Here is a 23,742-nt window from a genome sequence, read left to right on the forward strand (position 1 = left end):
ACTTGCATTTCATGAACAAGGCAGGGGTTAGTTAATTTGAGAAAGTCCAATCTAACACTAACGACTTGATACCTTTTCCCTCATAGGGAAAAAGATGGCCTGACAGCTTTTTAAAACCTCTGGTCCATAGTCTAAGGGTGTAAACCACCTGCAGAGTAAGCTGCTGGATCACTGCAAATACCTGGAGGGCCTTTTTCCCCTGTAAACAGGATTGGGCAAAAATTGGGCAAAAATATGGCCATGATTCTGTTGATTGATGTATTAGGGAGGTCTTTAAAAACTTCTGTTTCTAAATATTCATAGATGTAGGTACCATTCTTCTTTTTTTTTCCTCCCGTAGTCCCCATGGAGAACTGCAGTTATTTTAGCTCTACCAGCAATCTCACAGTCTGTGCAGAAATAAGCATTGGGCAAAATTTAACACACTGCATCTTATAGTGTGTAACTTAATACTCAGAGATAAATTATAAAAGAAGCAAACTATTGACCAACTTCCACAACCTCTAGATGTCAGCTATTATGGGACTTCTTGCTGTGGCATGCATTAAATCTTTCTATTATTTTGTTACTGTTATAGTAGATAAGGGGATTCTGGAAATAATTATCTATTCCCTGGAAACCATAGTCTTTCTGGGAGCTGCTGCCTTCAAGTACCATCCTAACCATCTTGTATGAAACGAGCAGGGAAGTGGAATTCAGCAACAGGGGGGTGCTGAGACTCAGGCTGAAGTACAAGTCCTTCTTTATAGGTATGTTGGATCAAGAGTGAGTCTGTAGTACTCCCCTCCTGTATTATAATTTAATATAATTATAATAACCATGCAGATGTGCATGGGTTTGCACACCATGGAGCAGGGTACATCTCCTTCTTTTTCAGCCTTTTTGTAGCCATCCCTTCTGCATACCTGAGCAGCCAGCCATCAATACCTTCCACTGTTGAGTGGAAAGCTGGCTTTTTAGGGACAGATCTGATGTTCAACTGTAGCATATACTGTGCTGCCCTCAACTGGGTATCATACAGATATTTTAGATAAATTGAGACTGGCTTGATAGCAGTCTTCACCTTGACATTTAAAAAACATCAAACTTCTCACAAATCCTTTTGATACTATGCTTCATAGCATCTGGTTAACAGAGTAAAATAGCCAATAAAGACAGCAATTATATTCGGCTGTAAAGGGTGAAGCTTCCATCCCAGCTGAAGGGGATCTCTAGAGATCAGGGAGCCCAAATGCATTCTAGGGTGCAAACTGGAGAGCTTTCTGCACCTTACAGGCAGGCAAAACAGAGACAGTCACAAGTGTGGATCAATTCCATGTTACTGTGGAACTACTGCTACTAGAGTTAGGCCACACATCCCTGAACTGGTTTTGGTCTATATTTTACAGGTTTTAGAAGGAAAATTCCTACCTTTTCTATAGAGTTGTTTGGATCAATTTTCGTTGCAGTACTCAAAGACCTAGATGTTGTTTTCTTGTTATCTTGCAACAGCATAAGGCATCTGGTAATCAAAATATTCACCCTGAGTGTAAATGCTAGAAAGTCTTTTGGTGTCAGGCTGGATTTTCCAGAAGCCCTCCAATGAGACTGGCCAGCTTTGATTCTGCTATACATGGGCCGCGGCCGAAACACCGCCGTATACTTCCCACTACGTAATTAATCCTGTTGGCGTTGAAGGGATTTACATCATTAAAACTATGATCTTGCTCAGTCAAGGGAATCCTAAAGCTACCTGAGATATACATCCCTGGCCAGACAATTTATCCCTGCAACTTTAGTTATTCCGTTAAACAAACTTCTGGCCTGTTACAATGCATGGAGTGATCTTTGTTAGTCGGAAACAATGTCTCTATACATTTAAATAACAAAACCAGTATTTTTTTTTAAAGACACTTAAGAACATCATGTGTTTTCTAAAGTACTTCTTTACCTTCAGTACCTGTGGGTGACAAATACTTCTGTATTCCTAGAAAAACTCCTTTATATTCCTATAAATGAACAAAATGTTACCGCTGTGGTGCATTTCTAATCTCTTAGTAGCTGCCAGAGGTTAAATTTATATCTATAAATGCCTACAGTTCTGCTTGCCTTTTAAAGCCGTTATGGTTCATTATGTGGAAAGCATCCTTTATGAAAACATGAAATCGCTTAAAACATGCCTTTATTAAGAAATTACTTGCTGCAGAAGCCACTTTATGCAGCTGAAAATTTCAGGGACTGCATTTGATACAAAGGAAAAAAATCAAATCGGGCTTTACACTTACAGAACTATTCCCAGTAAGCTTTGATTTACTTATTTTTGCACCAGTATCTTTAACTTTTAACTTTTTGCTACAAGAAATATGACAGCTTGAGTAGGTATGATAGACAATATTAAGTGATAGTTACCATATGTATCGCTTTATTTTTGGGAGTGATAGAGAAACTAATCCTGCTTATCTTTCTCACACATTCAGATCCACATTTAATTACCTGAGTGAAATAATCAAGATTTCAACCTTTTTATATACTTCTACTCTGTTAAACGTGCTTTCTTAGTTGTTTGTGTTGCTCAATAGTTGTTGAGAGAGGATTCTATAGGCACAGTCTTGATGGACAGCATCTGCATGTTCAGTGTAAAGCTCTCCTTTTTGCATATTGCATGCCATATCTGGCACAACTGCTTAATCAATTCCTGTGCCTCAGTCTCCTCCCCCTAGAAATGAAGGTGTTGTAATCCAATCCCGGAGTGATTGTAAGAGGTGCTTGGGAGATGGTCACTTACTGTGATGATCGTGGTGGATAGTAGTATTCAGACTGATTGTACATTTGAGCTCCAAATGTAGTGAGACACCTAGGAATGGATATCTGTTTGATGAGAGATGTGCCAAGTGGGTTTTTTCATAGGATTTAGCCCTGAATATCAAATTGTTGTAGTTTAATCTCCTTTGTTGCTTTCATGTCCGATGCCATTTTCACATGTAAGCTGATTTTCAGTGCTTAACACGTTTGTTTCTACCACTGATTTTGAAATACATCAAGTGTTTTTCTAATTGTTTTCCTACATATGAGTGATTTTCAAAGCCGCTGAAAAGATGGGAAGATCAAAGGGAATTCAAGGACCTGGAGTAATTAAGGAAACTCTAATTTAGACGTATTATTACTAGAGAAGAAAGTTACTTCCAAGCTGGAGAGAGTCTAGAGAAGAACCAAGAGAATAGTCAAATATTAGAAAACTTGATCGCAAGGGAAGGTTGAAGTCATGGCATTTGCTCAATGTAGAAAAGACTAGACTGAAAGCAGGAATGATAACAGTCTTCCAATTCATTAAATAAATAAAAATTTTTAAAAAATATTTTAAGGAGAATGGCGATCATTTTTTCCATCTGCCACTGGACGCAGGACACCGGCACAGCTGATCTTCAAAAGAAAGACTAGAGTTGTTTGCCACTGTCCTGTGCTGTTCCATGACACTTAAGGTGTGAAAGACTATTAGCGGCCTCTTCCCTCCAGCTGAATTCAGCTATGTACCATATTCCCGGTGATTTTCCGTAGTAGCTAGCCTGTGCCCATTTCCTGTGGAAGAAGGTCATTCCATTTTACATGCAATGACAGAGATTTCTGCTGAGCTGTTCGCTAAAGCATGGCTTCAGCCTCAGTGCAGACCATTTGCTTCTGAAGAGTTTGAGGCCTCACAGCGCAGGACTTGCTGATGAAGGTTACTCCACCATCTCTTTGCTGCTGCTGTTTCTCCAGCATGCCTTGGTGACTACACTAGCAAGTTATATGGCTACAGCATCCCACTGTTACTTTATTTTGTCTCAATTCTGGAAGTACTATTTTCTAAATTTCCTGACACAGTTTCTGATATTTTTTTCTTACCTGTCTTAACCCCCTCTCTGTATTGAAAATGTCCTTTGTCCAGATCCTGAATTCTTTCCCCTTGTTAATCTTGCTCTCACTGTGATACACTCCTCTGACTTGGCGTTTGTCTGACTAAGCACCATTAAAAGGCATCAGAACGTGACTCCAGATGAGCAGTAACCCCAGAAGACCATGGCTTCTCTTACAGTAGAGCTGCACTTGCATGCCATTTCTTTTTCAGCATCAGCAGATAGGCTCCTTTTCTGGACACCTTTTTGCCTGGAAACTGTGACCGTCAGAGAGCTCTTAAATGTGTTGGTTTTGCAGAAGCACATTGAGTACAACAGGACTGCTGTTTGCTCAGCAAAGACAAGACTTCCCTGGAAAGCAGGCCCTACCTGTGCTCTGCATGCTGCTGTCCTGAGCAACACCACATCTGCTTCCACGTTCAGCAGCTCTGAGGGCAAATTCTGGAGTCTCATCCCCAAGCCCCATGGGAGAAGATGAAGCCATATTTACCTCCAGTGTCTCATGCAGAGTCTAGGTGTCAGAGCTGGAGCACTGATACCACCACTGCTGGTAGTCCTTGCTGAACTTACCTTCCGTTCAGAGCTTTTTTTCCTTTTCAGTAACTAAAAGGCTATGACTTGGCGTGAGCGTGAAGAAACGATGCACGTAACTCCTGAGAACAGGCAAACTTACCCTTAGCAGCAATTAATGAGAAAAGTAGAAATATACTATGTTAGCTGAGCGGCTTTAGAATACTTTCATGTTGTGAGGTACTGTTTGACCTTCAGTAGTGCAAAAATGCTGAATAATTCTAAAAAGCAATGAGAAGGAAAACTGGGAACTTTCTTCAGAAATACCTGACTAGCACGTAATGCTAGCCATATGCTGGTTTAATTATTCCTTTATAGAGCTGGTCTTGGGGAAATTATAGTTGTTACGAGATTATGTCTTCACAGATTCTTCCATTAAGTCTGAAATAAATCTCCTGTGGATCAGTAAATTTCTGACAAAGATATTTTTAAAAAAGACAGACAGACCTGGGTGGCTTCAAAGATTTCCCAAGTTGTTAAATTAGTTGAACCAAGTGTATATGTTCTATCTAATTTTTCACACTGTTGGGAGATAATTTCCTCAATTTTTTGAAACAAACTTATTTATCATTCCATCTAGAGAGGAGTGAATTCACCTGGAAGCGTTATATCAGTGTCACTGTCTTCCTCTGGATTAGGAGAGAGAAGGGAGGTCTGGAGCATCCCAAAGGTGAAGAGTACCTCATCAGCAAGTGTTGCCATGTCAGGCACATCACTGATATTTAGTGTGCAATATATTCATGATCTATGAAGAAACAGTAAATTCCTCCACAGATTAACATCAATCTGGAAAATGTTTTGCAAAGTACTAGATGAAGTTATCTTCATGTTCTGCGTTGCTGTGTGTGGTTTGACATGAGACTGTCTTAACAGGTGGTGAAATATTCTGTTGGCAAGCCATCAAACCACACTGGAAACTTTTGGTTTTGTTTCCCCAGGGCTCCACTGTATCAGCCTTGTAATGAAGGCTGCCCTGAGTCTGCAGAGAGAAATCCTGTCCTCGCTGGACGTGAAGGAGCCTCAGGGTGGGCAGCATCTGCACCTCCGTGCCTGCTGGACCAAATGTGGGCGTCATTTTCTAGCCTCAGCCAATACCCTTCACGAGAAGAGTATCTGGAAATGTCACAGCTCAGACTGGAGGAGGCAGTCCAGATTAGGCATCTGTATTGCTACTTTGAGCATATGGATTAATTTAGAAGCCAAACTGATCAAACACAAAAACACTAGTAGCCTGTCTTGTAGATGGTGCAGTCGAAGGAAAGAAAATTCACCTGTTAACTCTTTGAGGCTGTGCAATGAGAAATGTGTGAGCTCTGTTAATTACCCATGTCAGGAATGGCTGAACTCTTGTCTCTGTTTGTCATCATCTCTGCACAGTTCCTGATGTAATTGTAATGTTGGGTCTAAGGATGGGGATTATAATCTCACAGGCAACCATTAGAAAAATGTATTCTGTCAAATCAAAATATCTCTTTTAAATCAGATTTTTTAGTCTGGAGAAGAGGAGGCTGAGGGGAGACCTCATCGCCCTCTACAACTCCCTGAAAGGAGGGTGCAGAGAGGGGGGATGAGTCTCTTGAGCCAAGGAACCAGCGCCAGGACAAGAGGTAATGGCCTCAAGTTGCGTCAGGGAAGGTTTAGACTAGATATTAGGAAGAATTTCTTTCCAGAAGGGGTTGTTAGGCGTTGGAATGGGCTGCCCAGGGAGGTGGTGGAGTCCCCATCCCTGGAGGGGTTTAAGAGTCGGGTCGACATAGCACTTAGGGATATGGTGTAGTTGGGAACTGTCAGTGCTGGGTTAACAGTTGGACTAGATGATCTTCAAGGTCCTTTCCAACCTAGATGATCCTGTGATTCTGTGGTTCTTCCTCCACGTTGAAGAAATTACTTTCATTTATAAATTATTTTTTGTCTGCCTTTTGCAATGAGGTGTAACCTAGAGATACCTATAGTGCTATCAGATGAGATTTACCAACTTCATATCATTCTCCCGAGGAGACATTATATTTTACCACTAACACTCTTTATCTACTTAGTGCCAAAATCCATTTATTTTATTATAAATTGATTCAGTCTGATTTTAATGAAGACCGATACGAAATATTGTCACTGGATCTCGGAATTGAGAAAATCAGCTACTGCAATGGGAATATAGGGGGAAATAGCCTGAAATGCCTCACTACTTAAAGTGAAAGCCTGGTTTCCTGAAGTTCTTTGATCCACTGAAAGCATATCATCAGAGCTAAATAAAGTAAACAAGAGTCTGCTATATATATCCTGTGGAACTAGACAGTGGGAGAATGTATGTGCACTTTTAAATGCAAGGTCTGTTATATTGAATGTGATCTTAATTTTGGCCTTGTGACTGAAAAGCTTTTTGCTTGATTATTTTCTATTTGACTCCCAGCAGACAGGAAGAACATCACATACTTGCTGTGATAATTTCAAAGGGACAGTCTGTAAAGGACAAAGATGTCTTTTTTCTGGGTATAATTTAAATGTTAAATTAAGAAAGCAAAACTATGTTACCCACAGATAAATTACAATTTTATATTTGATATCTTTCCTCTTGGTCCAGGAAAAACTTGATTAATTTAGAGATAACAGATTACATGTCAGGTATCACTGCTGAGGACTTTGGTAGGATAAATTGTATTAGGCTCCTTGTTCAAGGATGAGCTTTAGTGGCCCTTCTGTGCAGGAGACAGAATTGTTTATTGCATTGTGGCTGCTTCCAGCTTAAAAGATTTTTGTGCTAAATGTCTTTGTAGTTGATTTTAATGTCCTATTGACAAGATCTCAGAAGTTAATTTTTAAAAAGTTCTATATAGGCAATCTACTCCATTTTATTTTCTATAATTATCCAAATCTAATGTGAATAAATAAAGTTTTGTCAGTGCCATTTTTTTTTTACATTTAATTCTATGCTATTTTCTATACTTTGAAAATATGGTGAAAAAAGTTTTTCAAGTGGCTGCTTTAGTCTTTTTTTTTTTTCCTGGTTCGTAAGGACTAGGAGTATCAAGTAAATAGACAGCAAAAGAACTAGCTGGTCACCAGGTGAATGTAAACATCAGAAAAGAAATTATTAATCATGGCTTTTTGGTAGGCTCTTCAAACAAATCAAAATGATGGTCCCCTTGTCTTCGGTGCTGTAAAAGGGTAAAGGAAGGGACTAGTCTCTTGCTTTGAAAAGCTTGCAGCCCAAATAGGGCAGAAAGCAAATTGAAGATTGGGTAAATGAAGCTGCCACACGAACAGAGTGAAATGTTGTCAGGGCAGTAAATAACATATTTCTTCCATTGTTGTTATTTTTTGGAGGGAGCAGCATTAGGGAAGGTGTCTGCTCAACACTAAGTATAGAGGACAAACCAAAGGGGAGTAGGAAAGTGGAGGAGCTTGTAAAAATATAAAGTAATGAGTGTAAGTGAGCCTGGATGCACAGCTAGTTTCTACAAGGCTGAGACACTCTGGTCACTACTACAAAGCTATCCAGGTCTTTTTCAGCTAGGTGAGTAAGTATAGGCAGAAACAACAGCGACTGACTGGATTTTTTATTAATTCAGCAGAGTATCGCTTTGATTTATTTGGGATACAGTAAAGGACACAGAAATTCAGCCCAGGATATTATTGCTAATTGTGCAGGCAGTTAAATTTAGCTCTTGTTCAACCAAAATAAGTGATCAATCTTTTCAAAAAGTGTGAGAGCAACAATAGCCAGAGAAGGGCAAACAGATTGTCTTTCTAGTTCTTTAAGATGCCTTTTTGTTCACTCTTCCTCTTCTGTATAGCTCTAGTGCAGATAATCTGAACACAGATTTCTGCATTATGAAACTCCTTTTCACAGGAGGGTAGCCCAGAGGTTAGGATGCTGGTCTAGAATAATCAGATTTGGTACCCTGCTTGTGATTAATTTCTCTGACCTTGATGTAGTAGTTACTTGCCTTTCCTGTACCTTGTTTCTCTAATGGTAAAGTCATCAAAGAATGAACTATTATTGCTTTAAAAGATTTTTTGAGGAAAAAGAATACTCAAAAGCTTGAGGATTGTAGATGTTGCTGTGATATTAATAGCTCAATTCAGCTGCCCACACATAGGCTGCTTAAGTTGTATTCTGCCTAGGCTCAAGCTGCTATTCCAGAAGACACTTCCATAGGTCCTGTGTCATGTTTGCCACCTGCACGGAGATGTTTGAAACATCCTGTGCCATCTGAGATGCCTACGGGAAGGCAAATGACTCAAACCCACAGTTTCTCAAAGTTGATTCTTTGCTTTTAGCTTGATCTCTATTCTCTCATAATGGTTTTCCTCCCTCTTAATTCTTTCTTTGATTTCTCACTCTTTCTCTCTACATCTTAGTCTTATGTTGTTTCTTGTTTCTTTCAATTTTTTTTTTTCTTTTTCCTCTTTAAGCTACATCCCATGAAAATCACCTGCCGTGCACCATTTCAGTATCTCTACCTGGATGCTATCCTCTGTTATACAGGCTAGTCATATAGAGCTGATGGTGGAAAACTGGTCTACAGCTTGTTTATTTTTTGAAGTACATGGCAGTTCTCTGAAGCTGTGCTAGGCTTTCACCATCTACTGGGGATAAGCACCTTTCAGAATACTTGCAGAGAGTGTCTGATGAGCCACCTTACCGTGTGGGAGAGCCCCATAGCATTAAACCCTGTGAAAGTTGTAAGAGACAAGCTGGAGAAGTCCCTAGCAGTACGTTGTCATAGCTGGTACTATCCCTTCCCTTCTCACCAGCAATATGAGGCCTTGCGAACTTCAAAGCTCATCCTTCAGTCTCCTTCAATTCCTACTGCTCAGCTAGGTTTTACTGCTGGATCCCTTAGGATCACACACAGAACGATAGCCACCTACTATTGTCTTAAATTTTGCAAGGGTACCTACTTCCAGTAGACCAAATTTTCTGGATGTTGCAAAGAAAAGGGTGAGTAATGGTCTATGTGTTGTGGTGCACTGCAATGTGCAAGTCAGTGCTCTGCATAAAGCTTTCTGGTTTTAACCAAATGACCAAGGACTATGGTAGACAACGTAGAAGTCTGTGGCTTCATTCTGAGAGGAATTGTAATCTTGTTTATATTGTGGATCTCTCTAGAGCATTTTTAAATTATCTGGGCAATGGTGTACAATTAGATTCTGTAATTTGCAGAAAGGTTATTATAATCATCTCTCATAGCATGGTGTTCCCATTTGTCATTTAGACTGTGTAGAAAGACCACGTTTCCCTCTTTCAATTTTGATTAAGAGAACATACCTTCTCATAATGTATTATGCTTGTCTGGATATTATTCAGTACTATTCTCATTTGTTAGCAAACTGTTCCCATGCATCATGGTATTTTACAGTATTCAAAGCACCAGCAAGCAAAAGCTGACAAAAAATTAACAAAAGAAAAGCAGCCATGAGAAAAGTGAACATTCATGCTTCTTGAAACAGTAAATACCTTATCAGAGCTTCACAAAGCAGCAGGACAAACCATCAGTAAGAAGAATCCATCAGGGCTATAAAATGTGGAGACCATGTTGGGAATCTGTTGAAATGCAGTTTTTTAAGGGTTGGAAGAGGGTTCTGGAGGAGTGTCACTGCACACTTGTCATGTATCTTCCCTAGGCATCTTTTTTTTTGGGGGTGGGGTGGAGAGAGGTTGGTATATTATAGGGGCAATTAGTCTGACCTGTACAGTTGTTTTTATGCTGTTCCATAACAGAGAGTTCCTGGTACCTAGCAGCAGCCCTTTTCCATTGCTTGGGCCGTATTTCATGCATTAAAGCAGTTCAGGATATGGCTTCTCTTTTGCTTTGTGACCCCGTACAGCAGAAATTGCCTCTGTCATATATTAAAATAGTGATTGTGGAGTTGCAGTCCTTTACTAAATGGTACATTCCCAAATTGAAGTTTACGTGATGGCCTTTCTTCTAGTACATGATCCACTCTGTCAAACTTCAGCAATGAAATTCAACTGTAAATGGTGGGCATATGAGGATGATTGAGCCAGGTGTAAGGGAAGACCAAACTGGGAGGCTGAGGAGCAAATGCCAGTACAGTAACAGAGATATAAGACACATTATGTGAGAGTGAAGATTGGCTGTAATTTGTTGAAGGATCAGTTGTTCTATGTATCATTAATAGTGCAAGTGTGCACAGAAGACAGGAGTGGTAACTACAGATCACCTACTGTTGATCTGGAAACCTGAGCTAGGTTTAGTCATTTCTTAAGATCAGTAATGGAAACAATGTGGACTGCAAATTCTGCTGAAGATGAGGAAGAAGAGAGAGTGACCAGAGGAGAGTGAGAGCATAGGTGTTTCTTGCAAGCCTTCTGCTTCCGTGTCTGATTGAGCTCTTGTAAATTCATTTGCCATCTCCACAGTAATTCTTTTAAAGTGGTTTGAGTTGGAGGGTCATTGCTCCTTAATGATTTAAAGCGTGTTTTCTTAAATTATCATCTCTGTGTTTTACACACCAGTGGATCTTTTTGAAGCTTCAGAAACAGGCCAGAGCATCACCCTTCTTGACTCAGGTCTCGTGTCTGCCTGGTGGCCAGCTGCAGTCCTCAGGACTCCTGGAGTGGTTCTGATACAAACCAGCACCACACGAAGCAATTGCTTATCAGTGAAGAGTTTCATTGTAGTGTCTTTCTGCATTTTATATAACCCTCTTAGTAAAATGCTCAGTGTTCTGTTTTAAACAGGTTTTCAGGCTTTTGAGAGTCTGTCAATGACAAAGGGATTTTTTTTTCACAGCCCTCCAGCAGGTATTAGTGAGAACAGAGGCTTGGGCAAACATTTGTCACTGTCAGCTGTTGTTTCTGCAGGAACGCAATGGTGGAATAGCAGCAGCAGTACAAAGGCAAGCCTGAGTTCTTGGAAAGTGTATGGCTGTATAGCGTGGAAAGTATGAAATTCAGTCAACCTCTTGGAAAAAAAGAAGTGCCTGTTGCATTGGAGCTATGTTGGGATCCAAGTACTCATAGCAGAATTGAAGCTGACCAATATACTGTGCTGTTTCAGATGTGTATCTTAACTCTGTGATAAAACAGTAATTTATACTTATTGGGTATGTTCTGGTTGCTGATCTACTTACTTTACAAAACCCTAATAATGTTAAATACAGTATGATTTCTGGCTAGGCAAAAAAACTGAGCTTGTTTGGAAAGCCAAAGCTTTCACCCTAAAAAGGAAATGTTAAATACTGGGTTTTTTCTCCCTAAAGTGCTCAGCTATCTAACTTACCAGCATGAAAGCCAAAGAATGTTCATCTTTTCCTCTGTTTAGTCAGAAACTTACTCCAGCACCCTCAAATGGAAATTCTTGGAGAAACTCCGACCCCAAGAAGCTCCAAACAAAACCCACCTTGTTTACTCCATGACTCATTTTCCCCACCTATGATAAAAGCAGTTGCTTTGCACACATACCTCGAGACTTTAGGTCATATTCTATGTAAATTAATTTTTGCAGAAATTAAAACAATGCCAAAAAGTTCTTGGACTTTATATTTTTAAAATGCCTGTTGTTTATATGCAATTATAATTCTGCTCAAAAAAAATCCCTCAGAAAACAAAGGACAGCGCTAGAGAAAAATTAGCACGTTTTTAAAGAATCTTTTATTTATTATTTTTCTAATTAGGGAATTGCATCTAATTTTTATGAAATACATTGTGCATATTTTAATCCTGCCATGTAATAATATTGAAAAATACCTCTCCACCCGTCTTCTCTTTCTGACCATATTTTGAGATTTCAATACTGGAGTGAAATGGAAGCAGGATAAGACTGTAGAGTTCAACATCATAGTAAAAAAAGTTTTTTGTTTTGTTTTTAAATGCCACCCAAGTAGATCTTGAGTAGTTAGAGATGAATGTCACCTCTTTGGAGAAGAGACTTTTCATTAGTTGGACTAAACATGTAATTCCATAGGCTTTATACTTAGGTATCTGTAATCCAATTCACTGTCTCTTCCTGCCCCTCTTTGCAGGGGAACAACCAAGTAGCATCCTTGTAATGATTCTCCCTCTGGTTTCGCTTCAGCTACCCACATGCTAACAGTGAGGAGGTGGGAAGCTCATGTGGCTTCAGTGAGTCTTGAGTATTTGTTCTATTTCTTGTGTTTAGCACCCTGCTCTCACGCTTAAGTGAGAGTCAGTAGATGCATTTTGGAATTAGTTCTGTTCCAGGCTTCATATTTTGATGTGTTGTCTTCCAAGCTAGCTTTTATTTCTGGAACAAACGGGGTTTCTTAAACTTTTTTCCTACACTTCTCAAATACCAGCTGGATATCATGGATCATGCTTAACTTGTCTAATTTGACACTTTTTTTATGGTTTTGTGGTGTTGGATGCTTTGTATAGCATCCCATCACATGAAAAGTTTTGTCTTTTTAAACTTGAAGGTGCCTGTGTGGGTTTTTTTGTGGGGGAGATGGTTGGTGGGGTGGAGTTGTTTGTACATCTAGAATTACTGTCAGGCTGTGCTAAGCTTGGGGTCATTTTATATGTTTGCCATATGAGTTGTTGTATACTATTTTGTAGTTGGGTAAGTTTTCTTCAAACTTATCCCTTTTTTTTTTTTTTCTCACCTTGGGTAAGCATTCTTGTCGGGCATCATAAGCTTCTTTCAAAGCTTCTATTTTATGTTGACCAAATACTTCTTTCAGTTTTGGGAGCATTTGCTGAAATCCCTATGAAGTTTTGCACATAGGTGACTCTAAAATGATTTCTCCTGAATGGTCTCCTTTCATTTTAACCAATTTCTGCTCAGAAGTACCATCTTGAAACTCCTTTGGAAAGCTGCAAATGTTAGTCATGCAGCCCTAGTATTTCTTTTACGGGTTGTAGAAGCGTATGGTATTAGAAAAAAAGTGTTGTGGAACAGTATTGTAGATGCATGAGTTTGCATCTGTTGAGATCTGGAGCGCTTCACTATTCTCAAAAGATTTTGAGCAGTGAGTCCATGACCATTTTGGACTCTCACAAGTGTTTGTCTTGCTCTTCATACTGGGGTTATTCTGTTATATCCTTAAATAATGCTACTTATGGCAAGTTAGTTTTGCTTTTTCAGTGTTTTAACAGTCCTGGGAATTTCTGATAAATTCTTGTCCTGGGTAGTCCTGTCTGAGCAGTTGCATCTTCCTGCCCTGAATGGTTTTGAACATGTTGGTTGCTCTTTAAGAATACTGATGCGTGACTGGGGATGATGCATGTTGGGATGTCTGATGAGGTTACAGTCAATTCCTATCCTCCCTGCTGCTGCTGCTGTGCAGGGACCTGAGCTGCTCTTGAGGCAGCTCCTGAGTGGCCACAGTTTACATCAGAGAATTAATTTCTTTTTTCCTTTTTTTTTTTTTCCTTTCCTTGAATTGCCATCTTCTCAGAAACTTTTTTAGGGGAGGATGGGTAGGCCTGTCAGAGTGGTACTCTCAGCAACTATAGTAACACTGTCGTCCTCGCCACAAGACAAGAGTTTTCGGTATAATCAAGCTTACTGAAGCTCATCTGTAATTTTTTCTAATATATTAGTTTCCTTTCTTTGGCACTTTGCAGACACTTAAGAACATTCACATCACAGTCATAATATTGACCATTTTAATTCAAGATCAGCAAAGTACTGACTTTTCTTACTAACACTTCAGATCCTCATAGAACTGAAATATATTACTTGGTAAATGAAAGCACTTAGCAGACTGAAGGGGAACTGTTTAGTCTTGCGTTTTCCAAAAGGTTTACTGAAGATACAGCATAGCCAAATGGAAATATTCTTGTATTTTGTATCTAGACGTGTACTGTTGATGCTGTTTATGAATGATATCGTACATGCTTAATGTCCTTACTCACATTTTATGTATTTGTGTAGAATCTCATTTATTTATCTCAGTACCACATTGCCAGAAAATTCCTCTCTACACATATTCACTCGGCAGCATCTAAGTTTACCATCAGTTCAAATGTAGCTTTTACTTCATTATCAATGCTGATTTGACTTAATTATTTAGTTTATATATTCTTAGCGACATGCTGGGTCAACACCAATATTCATTTTAGAGCATTAAGGTAATTCAGTGCATTAAGCAAATTGTACAATATCATGTCTGGAGACCACAGTTAAATTAAGAAAAAACTAAAGCAGCTGTTTCAAATTCTGTCTCTGTCTGTCTCTCTCCCTCTTTTTTGGTCTTTTAATGGCATTTTAAGAGAAAACTTGCTGGTAGCCGATTCAGTCTAATTATATGAAATGGGATAGCTTTTTACCTATTTCTTTTTTTTTGATAGGGTGATCATCTTCACCAGCTATTTTATAGTCTTCAGAAGACCACAGAATACTTGACTGTAGAACAGTGAGATTTAGTTCATGTCTGTTTCTTTAATATTTTAAAATTATTTTATTTGAAATGGTACAGGCTATTCATACACATTGATAGAGGTTCTTAACCCTAACCCCAAACATTATTTCTCTGTATGGGCATACTAATTAAAAAATAAAGAAAAAAAGCTAGCCACCTGCCTTCTCCGAGTCCAGGCTTCATTCGAGCCCTACAGGCCACTGAATATTCAGCAACGGCTTTGGTTCCTCTGCTGTTTCTTTTTCTAGTGCCTGAATCCAAATCCACAATATGTTACCTACCACATGGACCTAAGATAAAATGTTAGCCATTTATCCACCCAGAACTACTTTCTTTGGCACCTTGTAGAGCACTCCAAGGCTTTTGTAAAACACTGTCCATCTACTCTTCTCCTGTCCCCAGGGGCATATAAACTGAGCTATTCCTATTACTAAATCTAATCCTTATCTAGAAGGGTGGTTGAACTGAGGCTTAAGGGGGAGGTTAGGTACTTGCTGCTCCTGAGCACAGCCTTCATTTTACCTTTAAGGGCCATCAGATACTTTCCAGTAACCTGGATGTTTTAACTCTGTTTTCTCTTGACCAATATCTAAGCCTAATGCTAGTGGGCTGTCTACTTGCCTTTTCATAATCCTAGCCCTAAACCAGACCCTGACTCTAATCTTGATCCAGGTGCTCTATATAACAAGATGAACAATGTGTCTGTAATTTATTTCAGCCTGTCCACAGGAGGAGTTGGAGGAACCTGTGTGTAGGTGTAGATAAGCCTGCATCTGGCCTTAACCCTACTCCAAAGACTCTCTATAGGTGGTGATCAAACTGAGCAAAAATAAACTACAAGATTTCTGTTGACAAGAGACTTCCACTTTGAGACAGGAGTGCACAAATAAATGCTGAAAGGTAGCCTTACCTTCATTCTGGTCACCTACCTGTTTACCTGCAGTTAAATTGTGGTTACAATTGGGTTGGTTGTAAAAGGCTGAGGATGTTCAGGGGTCCATGGGGCTATATGGATGGGATCTAAAGGGACCTGTGAGGAATAGTTTATTCTAGCCCCCGCCTGCTCCTCTGTCTCTATATAGAATTGTGGGGATAGGATTAGGATTGCATTTAGGGAAAGAGTGAGTGAACCCCAGTTATCTGTGTGTACGGCATAGGCTCCGGGACTTCCATGAGAGCAGATGTCTTTAGCTGACGCCAAGCCTCTGGCTTGGACCTTCTAGTTCCAACCATGTGACATATCTGTAGTTCTGATTTGGGTTAGGATTAGGAAAATGGGGAAGCTATGTTATTAATGGTTATTTAACATAATCCTGGATTAAGATTAGGGTTGGTATTTGCAGAGGCCAAGTTCTAACACTGCATCTTAGTCTCAGTTTAGATAAATACCTGTAGAGAAATTGAAAGTTGGAGATAAGATAAAAAAAAACCCACATAAGATGTAGGTGCTGTGAGAGGTAGGTTGTTCCCTTATGAGCCTTGCGCTATTGGGTCTGAGCACACGAGGTGTGGATGTGTGCTGTTGGTATTTTGGGAAAGAGAAAAGAGTTTATCATGACAACCTTTCTTGCCGTGGTTTGTTACCTATGTTACGAATCACTCAAACTACAATTAACATGCCTGCTGCTTGTTCCTGTGAACATGATTTGAATGTATTGCTGAGGTTGGGAGGCTTACGTGGCAGCCACCTCTTTGAAAACAAAATGTCGGATTTTCAGAGAGCCACCTGGTGTGGATCAAAGTTGAGCCACAGTTGGGGGCAGCCTGTTTGGCTTATTGGTGACAAGGAGCAATGTGAAGGCCTGTGATGATTCGAAATGTTAAATTAAATGATTCCTCTGTAAAACCATCTGCAATACATTTTAATATTTTATGAAGAGGTTGGTGATAAGAGTGCATGAGGTCTTTGGGACTAGTCAGCAGGCTCAAAAGCAACCCAAAATGCCCAGATGAGCAGGGGAAATTAAAAGCTAAAGCATAGCTATAGGCAGCAAAAGACTGGTCTTCATGTTTTCCTCTGATGTCATTCTTTCTGTCTTTCTGCTGTAAATACATCAAAATTTCCTTGAAGTTCTACATGCCAGGTCCACAGGTAGCATCGCATCACCTTCATGATCATCTTGACCCCCAGTTGCCACTGTGGCAATGCTCACCATTCCTTTGTGCAGCCTGGTTTCATGGTGTGGGTCTAGAGGCTGGGGTTAGGAGAGACAGGTGGTCAGAGACAGAATATGGCAGGACTGGAGCTATAGAGTCTTTGTTTTGAGAAGAACAGGTGGTGATGTTCATATATTTATTCATAGTATCATTATTAGTATTACTACTTTTCTATTTGGTTGGGTTTTTTTCATTAGTTTGTTTTTGTTTTTTCCTGTGAAAATGGAAAGTTTGGTCAATTTGTCATGGGAGAGCAATCAACATCACTATGTGAGATGGTTCATTCTGCATACAAGTACTCTATAAAGATTCAGGGGTTGCTTGACAAGAAGGGTGAAGCCTATTTGCAGATAGATATAAGTCTTCAATATTAAGATGAATGGGTAGCGCTGGGATTTAATAATAGAATGCATTTATTGTAGTTAAGTACAGTATACAGTGTAGTTGTGTCAAATTACTTTTGAGATTGCTATCACATGAACAGCCCTTACTGCTGACATATTGCAGTATGTTTATTATCTAGAGGATGACAATCCACTTCTGAATTAATGAGGGGAGCAAATATGAAGACCACTAGAAGTTTTAAATAAGCATCAGCTGTAACAATTTCTCATGAAGCCTTACAGTTCTTGATTCTCTATGACTTTGTGTTGAAAATCATATAGATAAGGACAATGTTAATACTGTTTGATGTAATGAGCCATAAACAAGAAAAACCTAATGAAATTTGATTTTTTTTTTTTCTTTCCTTGAAAAGGACAACTTGCGGTTCCAGCAAATTTCTCTCATTCTTCCTCGCTTTGAAACCCTGGGATTCTTTGCTAAAAAAAGTTGCTTCATTAAAAAAACCACATACCCCGGAGGACTCCATACTTTGAAATGTATTTCCACACACATACACACACGATCCTTCTGCTTTTATCCTTTTTTATTTTGACAAAAATGGTTTTCCATATGAACTTTGGAAACAGCAGTGCATGCAACACCCCCAAAAATAAAATGCTATTTAAGTCTAACTACAAGAACAGAAGTGTTGAAAGTAGCAGCATTTTTGTTTTGTGACAGAAATATTAAATTATTCCTTTTTCTTTTCCATATAGGTACTTCAAAAACTAGGAAAAGCAGATGAAACAAAAGATGAGCAGTTTGAAGAATACGTTCAAAATTTCAAACGGCAAGAGGTCAGTTACTTTTTCAGTTCCTTTAATTGTGTCTTAAGAATAATGCAGTGTATCTGAACTTGCTGATTTTGGAGAAGGTGTTGCAAGGCAACAGGTAAGATTTTTTTTGTGGGGGTATAAGATTTTGTTCTGCTATTTTCAAAGAGAAAGAAGAGTTGGATTTGTGCAAGCAGAGGGCTAAGAAATGCGCTCCTAGTAAAAGCACATATTGTGATCATGTATAACACCACCGTGCTCGAACTGCTTGGGATCAGCAGAGTGACAGCACATTTTCAACAGGGTAATTGAGAACAGAACCCAACCCCAACTACATGCAGCTTTGTAGTTGCCTTCTTTCAGAGAAGAGATATATTTCCTTGTTTCATTTTGTGGAAATGCTTTCATATAATGTAACATAATATAATAGTACCACTTGTAAACAAAGTGAATAAACAAATGAAGCTGGAGAAGGGTCTGGAGCACAGGTCGTACGAGGAGTGGCTGAGGGAACTGGGGGGGTTTAGTCTGGAGAAGAGGAGGCTGAGGGGAGACCTCATCGCCCTCTACAACTACCTGAAAGGAGGGTGCAGAGAGCTGGGGATGAGTCTCTTTAACCAAGTAATAAGTGATAGGACAAGAGGTAATGGCCTCAAGTTGTGCCAGGGAAGGTTTAGACTAGATATTAGGAAGTATTTCTTTACAGAAGGGGTCGTTAGGCGTTGGAATGGGCTGCCCAGGGAGGTGGTGGAGTCCCCATCCCTGGAGGTGTTTAAGAGTTTGGTTGACATAGCACTTAGGGATATGGTGTAGTTGGGATCTGTCAGTGCTGGGTTAATGGTTGGACTAGATGATCTTCAAGGTCCTTTCCAACCTAGATGATTCTGTGATTCTGTGAATAGATGAATAGTTTCAGAGTGCAGTGTGTTGTTATGCTCCCTGTGGGTGCAGGGGGCTATGGTGGCAGTGCTGATGAAGCACTACTGGGGAGCAGTGCTCAATTATTCTTAATGTAAACACAACATATGAAAACGAAGGTGCCCCAAAGAGTTTATAATCTACTCCCAGTGCAATCCTAAATTCTAATCTCAATTACTCCTTGCTTTGTTGGACAGACTTTTTGGCTCTGAGGTGATTAATTGCGATTAATTAAATAGTAGCTTTGTAGTACACATTAAAGCCTACCATGAGCTGCATTACCACCACCGAGAAAATAGTCTTGTTATGTAAGTATGAACTGAGGTATCTGTCGTCTTTGTGAGCTATCATGTAGAGCTCATATAGAAAGGCACTGGAGGGTGAGAGAACTACTCCCACACATCTTACACGATGTAAAAATTGGCTCATGTCAGTGTTTGCAATTTCTGCCCTGAATCAGTCCTATCTGTCACATGCACTTCTGTCCTTTCCATGTAAACACAAACCCTGCGTCCTGACTGCTGGGATGCTTATTAACTCTTTTGCATCTTATGGTCACTTAGCCTTTATTTTCCTCTCTCAGTGTAGAATGGAGGGAGGTTTCAGGAGCCACTGGGCTGTTGCATAGGTCTTCACTCTTCCCCAAAGGTGAAAAAGATGGGAAGTCAAAGAATCTGTTTCTCCGAAGAGGGTGGTTCCTCCCTCAAATTTCTTGAGGTCAGGAAGATGGTGGGATTTAATAGGCCTGAAGAAGCACTCAGAAGCTTTGAAACCCTACAGAGATGTTACATTTTCCCTTTTCTTCCCCTTCCTCTTTTCCAAGTATGCTGGGATATCAATGGAGCATTTCTTTCTTCTTGATTGTCCTTATGTTGCTGCTTATCCTTTCTGTCAATATCCCAGCTGTTTGCGTGGCTAGTAACTGTGTTACTAGAAATAAGGTGCATCTGTAAGATTTTTACTGGGTGCAGAAGGAGCAGCTGGAGCATCCCCATGAAGCAACAGAGTTTTGTGGGATATTTTTTTAGCTAAAAATTCTGAGTAAAATTTTAAAAAAAGAGATGAAAGAGGGAAAAAACTCTTTTTAAGCAAAATTATGTCTCAAGTGTTTGTTTTTTCTGTCCTTTACCAAGAATTTTCTGTAATGGTGATTATCAGCTGAAAGGCTTGCTAAGGGCTAAGGAGGATCTTAGCATTGCTTTCTGTTTATTTCCTCCTCCTTTGATGTACAGAGACAGTAATAAATAGTCAAGGACTCTGCAGGAACTGCATGATGCTAAATCCGGATGCAAATGTGACTCGGGGCCAGGGGAGGAATTGAGTACAGAGGAGTGCAGAGGGAACTACTACAGCTCTCTTGAGGGGCACGTGCAGATTAGGCTAGGTCCACTGGCACACCAAATGAGTGAGAATGTTTGTACATTAAACTAATCACACGTGCTTACTCTGCTCTGCTGGGCTTGCCCTCAAAGAGTTCTGTTGTGCTCAATTCTTTAAATACTGGGGGAAAAAATGCTGCAAAAGCACTGTTTCTGCCATGTTCACCAATAAGAAGCATAGAAATTGCTTAAATTTTCTTAGTTTTGTCCATGCTTTGATCTACAAATGAATAGCATTGTAACAATGCAAAGCATTACAATGTGCACCTGAATTATTACTCTTACTGATTAATACCTTGCAGAACTGCAGTTTTCTGTGAACTCAGGCTGCCATTTCTTCTTGGTTTACATTCAGTGCTGCTTTCAAGGTTATCTCTGCAACTCTAGAGCCTTTCGAAAAAGAAAAATTAAATTCTAGATATTGAAGAATAAAAAGGCAGAATGGGCGATTGATCCTTGTGCTTGAGGTCCACCAAACTGTTGATGTGAGCCATTCAGGTGGCTTGCAAGCAGAACTGCCCCTCCTCTCTTTTGCAGTTCCCTCCAGGATTATTGTCTCTGTGGTTGTTGCTGACCTAACAAGGCCTTTCTATGGCAGAGGCAGTTTGAGAGAAGGTCCAACCTTTACTTTGTTTCTTGCAATCTCATTTAGCAGTAATTTGGCTGTTCCCCGGCCATCTCACCTACCTACATTTGGTTTTGAGGAAGACTGCCACTTTAGTTCTGTGTCTCTTTGTAAGTTGTTTGTAGCAGCTGGTGCCATGTGGGCTCTAGGGATCTTGGTAAGCTGAAAACTGTGAAAATGGTCTGGTTTTCTTGTTTCCCTACCTTATTGAGGCTGCAACACTTGGAAGGTCAACCAGTCTTAAATATAGAATGATCTTTTTATTAATACTTGCCAAAGATAATAAATGAAGACTTCCAGTTCAGCTCATGGAAAGGAAAGTGCATAGTGCTCATTACCCAGGAAACAGATAATTGAAAAACTGAAATCTTAACATGCTATTCCTTGCTTAATAGCAGATTGGATGGTGAGTATGTACGAAACTCAGCAGAAGACTATGTGTGTAAGGGTATGTCCAGCAGATCTGTCTGTAGGAAAAGCTCATTTAGACTCCCCAGTGGTCATTCCCATCTCTTTCAGAGTACCACTGGATAAGAGCCCCTTCTGGGCCTGACAACCCAGAGTTGAATTACCCAGATGAATCACCATGGAGAAACTGAGTCTGGAGAGAACAGAGCATGGTGGCTTTGCAGAGCCTCAGGACTTTCCCATAAGAAGCAGTAAACTGCTGCAGCTGAAACCAACAGTAAAAACATTTTAATTTTTAACAGTGAATACAGCTGATATTCACAGAATCACAGAATCATTGAGGTTGGAAAAGACCCTTGGGATCATCAACTCCAACCATCAGCCCTACTCTACAAAGTTCTGCCCTTCCACTTAAGTTGAAAACTGAAAATTGCCACTCTAAATCAAAAATTGTGGAACAAACAAAACATATGTAACTCATATATGACACAGTATAACACAGATTTTCAGTGTATTGCAACAAATTTCTTGAAGCTTAACCGTTTCTCTCTGCACAGCTAATTGTGGATGTGCTCAGCCTCTTAATCGACCCTGAAGTTCAGAGGGGGGGGAAGAAAAAAAGATAATTCCTGCATATTTCTCTCGACTGTGAAAATATCAAGTCCATCAGGGATTTACCTGAAATTTCATCTCTGTTCTGTTGTTCAAGCAACTGCATCTTACACTTTCTTTTTTGACAGGAAGTAGCAATTCCCTTATCCCCAAGTATATTTTACTGACTCACAGTGCTTGCTTCATTTTTGTAAGAGATCAATATTCTATTTCATTTCTGTGCATATTTACCTCTCATTATTTTTCCATATGTAGTTATGAGCATTCTTTTATTTTACAGACTACAGTTACAATATATTTTAGTGTTTAAAACCATTAATGTTATGTATTGTATATATACACACAGAGATATAGCAGTTGCTACTACAAAAGCAGCTGCCCATGAAGGTGTCAAATGCTGTTATTGCTAGTTTATAGAATTAGGTGAAAATGAAGAGCCTTTTTTTGCTGTTGTTGAGCAAGAAGAAACTACTTCTGTGGACTGGTTTTACTTAATGTGTGCCTCGCAGTAAGAGCTGCTCCCTGGGTGTAATTGTTAGGGGTCCTGGAAGGGTTTATCCTGGCCAGGTCTTCATTTCATGCAAACATGCTTAGCTGCCTTACAGCTATGACACAACACTGTCTTAAAGTTGTTCTGTGAGACAGCATTTATTGAAGTGCTCTTTTTGCATCAAACGTGCCAATGATTTCTTAACATTTATTCATGAGTTAAGATACTCAAGATGAGATTCACCACCTACACATAGGCACCAGATGTGCCTCACGGTGTCCTGCCTGGCCCCCAGCTGTTGCCCCAGACAGAGGCATGTGCCTTTGGCCACAGCCCTGTATCATACCTGCTGGCTCTGTGGTCCTCTCAAGCATCCCGTGGCATCTCCAGCAGCAACAGCCACGTGTGTTTTGGAAGCTGAACCTTGCCCCTGGCGAGTGATCCAGTTCCAGATTATGACACCTGAACATGGGTGTCAGATTGAGTTGGATCTTCCCAGATGCTTATGCTGAACTGGGCAGTGTGGTCCAGAGGGCCAAGACAGAAACCTGTCAGTTCTCTGGGGGCATCTGTGGGCCTCAGTGGCTCTGATCAGCCCCATCTGGGACCCCTAACCCTGCACATAAGCCTAGGAGTCCCATTTTAGCTAAGCCCTAGGCACGCAGTCCCTCCCTAAGTCATGTCTTAGGCTGGTCCCCATGCCTACGGGATCTGTGCTTCAGCTGGATCTCCTGCTGCTCCCATCTGGATCTCCCAGACAGACCCTGGACCTGATTCAAACCCTTGCTAGGTCAGGGGGGTGTCAGTGAAGCCTCTTACCAGCCCCTGGCTCTGCCCCTCTGGCCCAGACCCTGCAGGATGGCACCCGTCAATGAGGGCATGGCCTGCGCTAGGGTCACTTGTGGCTCCTGGCACAGCCCCACCAACTGAGTTGAGCAGCTGCTGTGGGCATTGTGAGTCAGTTGTCTAAACGTTGCACCTTTTTCCACTTGTGAGGCCCTAGTGTGTCCTCCTTGGCTTCCAAATGCTGTTCAGCAAAGCTGGCAGGTGCCTTAGGACCAGTTGTGTTTGCCATTTGTGGATGTATCACACATGGCACTAGACAGTTATGCTGCATGAATGGTTTTGACTGGAGGATTTTCTTAACTGCCTTCCTGACTCCACAGGTTGCACTGAAGAGATCTGCATTGCCTCTAAGACAAGA

At 40.3% G+C, this 23,742-nt stretch overlaps 1 protein-coding gene across 6 annotated transcripts in view; it reads left to right on the forward strand.

Moving 5' to 3' along the window:
- The window catches only part of AMPH (amphiphysin), a 122,855-nt gene that overhangs the window by 38,639 nt on the left and 60,474 nt on the right, over nucleotides 1-23,742 (forward strand). For all 6 annotated transcript variants that reach the window (XM_074843550.1, XM_074843559.1, XM_074843569.1 and 3 more), the window contains exon 2: nucleotides 18,050-18,130. In XM_074843550.1, coding sequence (XP_074699651.1) covers nucleotides 18,050-18,130 — 81 coding nt within the window. The remainder of the gene's footprint in view (nucleotides 1-18,049; nucleotides 18,131-23,742) is intronic.

This window comes from Strix aluco, chromosome 1 (genome assembly GCF_031877795.1).
Source record: "Strix aluco isolate bStrAlu1 chromosome 1, bStrAlu1.hap1, whole genome shotgun sequence".
Taxonomy (NCBI): Eukaryota; Metazoa; Chordata; class Aves; order Strigiformes; family Strigidae; genus Strix; species Strix aluco.